The sequence below is a fragment of the Cyclopterus lumpus genome, chromosome 5 (assembly GCF_009769545.1).
Source record: "Cyclopterus lumpus isolate fCycLum1 chromosome 5, fCycLum1.pri, whole genome shotgun sequence".
In the NCBI taxonomy this organism is placed as follows: Eukaryota; Metazoa; Chordata; class Actinopteri; order Perciformes; family Cyclopteridae; genus Cyclopterus; species Cyclopterus lumpus.
The window spans coordinates 3,320,758-3,325,423 of NC_046970.1; the positions used below are offsets into that span (position 1 = coordinate 3,320,758).

At 47.2% G+C, this 4,666-nt stretch overlaps 1 protein-coding gene across 2 annotated transcripts; it reads right to left on the bottom strand.

Moving 5' to 3' along the window:
- Positions 1–132: 132 nt before the first annotated feature.
- Positions 133–3,080, bottom strand: si:ch211-25d12.7 (src-like-adapter 2). Of its 2 annotated transcripts, none has more exons than XM_034533831.1 (8): positions 2,771–3,080; positions 2,251–2,339; positions 2,053–2,152; positions 1,881–1,967; positions 1,463–1,566; positions 1,215–1,367; positions 1,007–1,136; positions 133–630 (listed from the first exon to the last, which is right to left on the bottom strand). In XM_034533831.1, exons 2-8 carry the CDS (start codon positions 2,321–2,323, stop codon positions 507–509), a joined length of 771 nt encoding a protein of 256 aa, XP_034389722.1. In that variant the 5' UTR covers positions 2,324–2,339; positions 2,771–3,080; the 3' UTR covers positions 133–506. The 2 variants fall into 2 exon arrangements, with proteins under 2 accessions (XP_034389722.1, XP_034389721.1); XM_034533830.1 differs by having other exon boundaries at positions 2,251–2,343.
- Positions 3,081–4,666: the final 1,586 nt, after the last annotated feature.

Sequence of the window (4,666 nt, forward strand, 5' to 3'; positions counted from 1 at the left end):
CCCACCCTGCAGGAACCGAGCGGCTCCAATATAATTTTTTAATAAATATGCGTTATTATAACAAGAAAACACAGCCGACGCTGGCTTTTGATTTATATATGTTTTTTATGCGATGCTCATTTATCACACAGATCAACTTTTGTATTTATTTATTGGATTCCAATAACCATGACAACAATCCTATTACGAAATAATTAACACATCATTTTCCGATTGTATTCAAACAGCATGTGCACATATTAGTATATAAATTAAGAGAAACATTCAAATGAGAACACACATGTCGATGACTTTAAATGTCCTCTCCCCTCCTGTGTGATGGAAGCGGTCTTCTTTACATGTCACAGCTCCTCACGTTGTAGTGTCTCAGCCCTCCAGGGCGGTCTGCACAGTCTACAGAGGGCCCTCTTCCAGTGGCCGGCCCACGCTGCAGATGAGACGGGACGCTGTCTGACTCCATTACACCCGACCGACTTCTTTCTCTCGGACTGATCCGCTGTCTCTCCTCAGGTCTCCCAGCTGTGGTCGTTGCCATCGGTCATTTGGAGGTAGGAGGCGATGGCCTCCCTCAGGCCCTCGCTCACCACAGAGTTGTCGGACTCGGTTCTCATCCTCCCGAAGATCACTGACCTGGAGGAGACATAAAGGGATATTTATTACTGGTTGCACTTTATTAAATCATCATAATCTATTGTGGTAGCCTTTATTTATCGGAGCTAGGTTCACTGTACATCCTGTTACTCACGTTACACAATACAAACAATATAACCTGGCTGACATCTGATACAATCACAGTCTGATCTGCTCACTCTCAATCAGTTTACTCGGCACTGAATCACACAAGACCAGGGTTGAAGCAAGTTATTTCTGACACGGTGTCAACACAAACTAATGAGCTTCACAAAGACGTATTGATTGCTCTCCAACCAGTACCCCACCAGGTTCTGCTGCAATAGAGTGACATCATTCATCAGTGGAAGTGAGGCTAAAGGGAGGTCTGGCGCACCTGGTAATGTCCTTCCAGTTGATAGTAGGCCTCCTGATAGCTGTAGGCACGGGCCGGGCCTCTCTGGCGTCGTCCAACCCCTGGATGAAGCAAGGCTCCGTCAGCCGACAGCACAATCCGTCTGCAGACTCTGTGAGAGGAGGCCAAGTTTTAATATCACTCTTTCATAGTCGTCTCCGGTATGATCAGAATGGAAAGCAGTGCAAACCTGAATAGTGTTCCACCAGGTGATGCAGGGTGGGGAAGGTGACTCCCGGGGATATGTACACCCAGCCATTTTGGAGGTGAGAGATGCGGTAGTGCTTGACACAGTCCAGGTACGAAGAGTTGGTCCTCATCAGGACAGACAGCGAGTAACAATCTGAAAATCATAGAAATGGAGAGCGGATGCAGTTAAACTACGCGGCTCTGATACTTAATCTGGATTGATTATGTTTCTAAAAACATCTCTCAAACCTTTGTTTGTCTCTGACTCTCGAATCAAGAAGGCTCCACTGTAGTTATTAGGCGGCATGAGCAGCTCCGCTGCTTTACACCTGCCGATGCCTGTGAACAGCCACCTGTCCAGAGGAGGAGACACATCGGGGCAATGAGAACGTGTTTTGCTGTTGTTTTCAAGATGGGGGGAAACTCATCAGAGCACACTCCCCCACTGGAGGAGGACTGAAACTGCAGGAGGCCGATGTCACTGGAGAGAACAGCAGCCTTGTTCCAAAACCTCCGTCTCCACTGAGGAAAAGGTCACCGACACAGAGACTCCTCTCACCTGTCAGGGGACTCCCCACCTTCTATTTCACCTCTGTACTACTTCTGTCTCTCTCACACACACACACAGAGTAATGACATAGGTGTCTACACACACGTGTTCAGCTACCTGTGTGCCACCCTGGCTGTGTAGTTGGAGGGAACGTAGCTCTCCCGGCCCGTGGTTGTGGATCTCACCATCATGAAATCACCGTCGCTGTTGAAAAGATAAAAGTAGGCAGCCGTGACTAACTGTTATCTGCGGAGGAGAACGGAGGAATGCTGAGAGGCGCCTCACATACTCAGACATGACGGTGAGCCGCTCCCCGACGCACATGGTCAACCCTGTGTGCTCAAAGGACGGGTAGTCACAGAGGGACACGAGCACACTGTCTTGGGAGGCTGCGGGGAGAAAAGAAGCAGATGCACAAAAAATAAACAAGAGTTCGATTTCTGACATTTATTTGTGATACTTTTTATTTTGCGGCAACATCACCCACGTGGTGATCCGGTTTCAGGTGGATTTTCTAAGATTGTCAGATTGGATCGGCTTCCGATGGGGCAGTTCCCCATGTTCTCTGGCTGCTCGCTGTCTTAAAACACAGAGATGAGGAGACCTTCAACAACTTTGACTTTATCAAATGATGACTGCCACATGTGAAACAGCTTATACTGCACAGCACTTTGATGATACAGGAAGGTGCCCGACCACATCAAGAGGCACTGATATCCTGTGCTGCATGTCTACGAGGAGTAAAATCGATTTTAACACGAGAGCGACGCATTAATAAAACCAACAGATGAGATTGTATTCCCGTGATGCATACTACGTTTTCATAACAGCAGCAGCAAGGGAAAATAAAATATCTCAAATCTAATTTAAATGCTGTTCATCCTAATTTTTTTGAAACACAAGTGATCGAGCAATAAGTTAACCAATATTCTGGAGGTAAAAATCAAGTCATGGAGCAGCAACAACAAAAAATGAAATAAAGGAAGTTGCCTCGAAGCAAAACATACCTCGTTCACTTTGTGTATTCAAAGTGTTCGCCCAGAAATGATATTCTGCACAAGTAGCAGTGAAATCCAAGTCCAAATCTTGTTGATGAAAGATGCTCGTCTGCCTTCCACACACACACACACACACACACACAAACACACACACACTGTTAAACTGTCTCTGTGTCCGAGCTCAGGTTCCAAGTCGGGCCTGCTGATCTTAATGACTGCTTCCCCCTCTGCGCTGCTCCCATGAAGACGGGTGTGTGTTTTCGCAGCTGTTTTTAGAGACTGAAGAGACGAGGCCCCCTGCGTGACCTTTATGTATGTGGTATTATGTATGTCACCCCGCTGCAGCTTCCTGTGACGCTCAAGACCGTGACATCCGGACTCAGAACAAACGGCTCGCGTCAGGATGCAGATGTGCTCCTTTTGTGAAGTGGGGCTCAAAGCGCATCACTTGTTGATGGAGTGGTCTGCATGTCTACGTAAGCACATGCATACATGCACCGTGTGGTGCAACGTGACATCATTTCACACAGAGTCGGTGTCCTTTAGGCTGACCCTGGTCCTTTAGAGGCTGACCCTGGTCCTTTAGATGCTGCACACTGGTCCTTTAGAGGCTGACCCTGGTCCAACATGCTGCACCCTGGTCCAACATGCTGCACACTGGTCCTTTAGAAGCTGACCCTGGTCCAACATGCTGACCCTGGTCCAACATGCTACACACTGGTCCTTTAGAGGCTGACCCTGGTCCAACATGCTACACACTGGTCCTTTAGAGGCTGACCCTGGTCCAACATGCTACACACTGGTCATTTAGAGGCTGACCCTGGTCCAACATGCTGCACCCTGGTCCAACATGCTGCACACTGGTCCTTTAGAAGCTGACCCTGGTCCAACATGCTGACCCTGGTCCAACATGCTACACACTGGTCCTTTAGAGGCTGACCCTGGTCCAACATGCTACACACTGGTCCTTTAGAGGCTGACCCTGGTCCTTTAGATGAGAGATGTCTCATTTTCCCAGTCAGTCCAGTCAAACCTCTGCAGAAGCATGACGAAGGCTATCAGCGGTGAAGCTCGTCCATCATACTGACGCTGCAGCAGGTAGACGGTCATAGTGCAGCAATATGACGGGTGATTTTGTACTCTTTTCATTTGGGTGTAAAAAAAAATAAAGAGATGGCAAAAAAAAGAAGAAGATTGTAATAGCTTGTTTGAGTCTCAGCTGAGAGATGCTCATGCTCACTGATCATTTAAAGCATCCAACATGCTCTCTGTGATCTCCTCTGGTCGCCTTTAATCAGACGGACTGAGAGTCAAAAAGAACAACGTGACTGTGGACGGAAAAAGCTACAGAACAGAGTGTTGTAATCACTGAAAGATACCATACCTGTGTGTGTGTGTGTGTGTGGGGGGGGTTATCTCTCTCAAATGTTTTTTTTCTAAATTGGTTCACCACACCTTGTGATCCCACTGCACGATATGTTTCGATATGTGTGCGCTCGGTTGATTTATCTTTGCAGTCAAGTGTCATGTTGCACGAGGAAAATGATATCCAGATATCAGATATCCATCAGATTAACATTCAGCGCCATCGTTTCAGTTTGAAGTCAATCTCCTCATCTCATTTACGGTGCAGCTGATCAGTGTGTGTGTGTGTGTGTGTGTTTCTGTGTCTGTGTGTGCTAAATATAGACTGCCCCATCTGTGACAGCAGCAGTTGTCACTGTGGTTGGAAACTAACTCACCACTGTCACCTCACTGTTCCATGAACAGGAGAGGAAAGGTACAAGCGCTTCTCAGCACTTAAACATACAGTTCTTTCTTTCACCTTCACATAGAAACACATTGACTTGTTCGTGTGCGTTTGGGAGGAAGACGTATTGATAAATGAAACCACTAGACACGTTG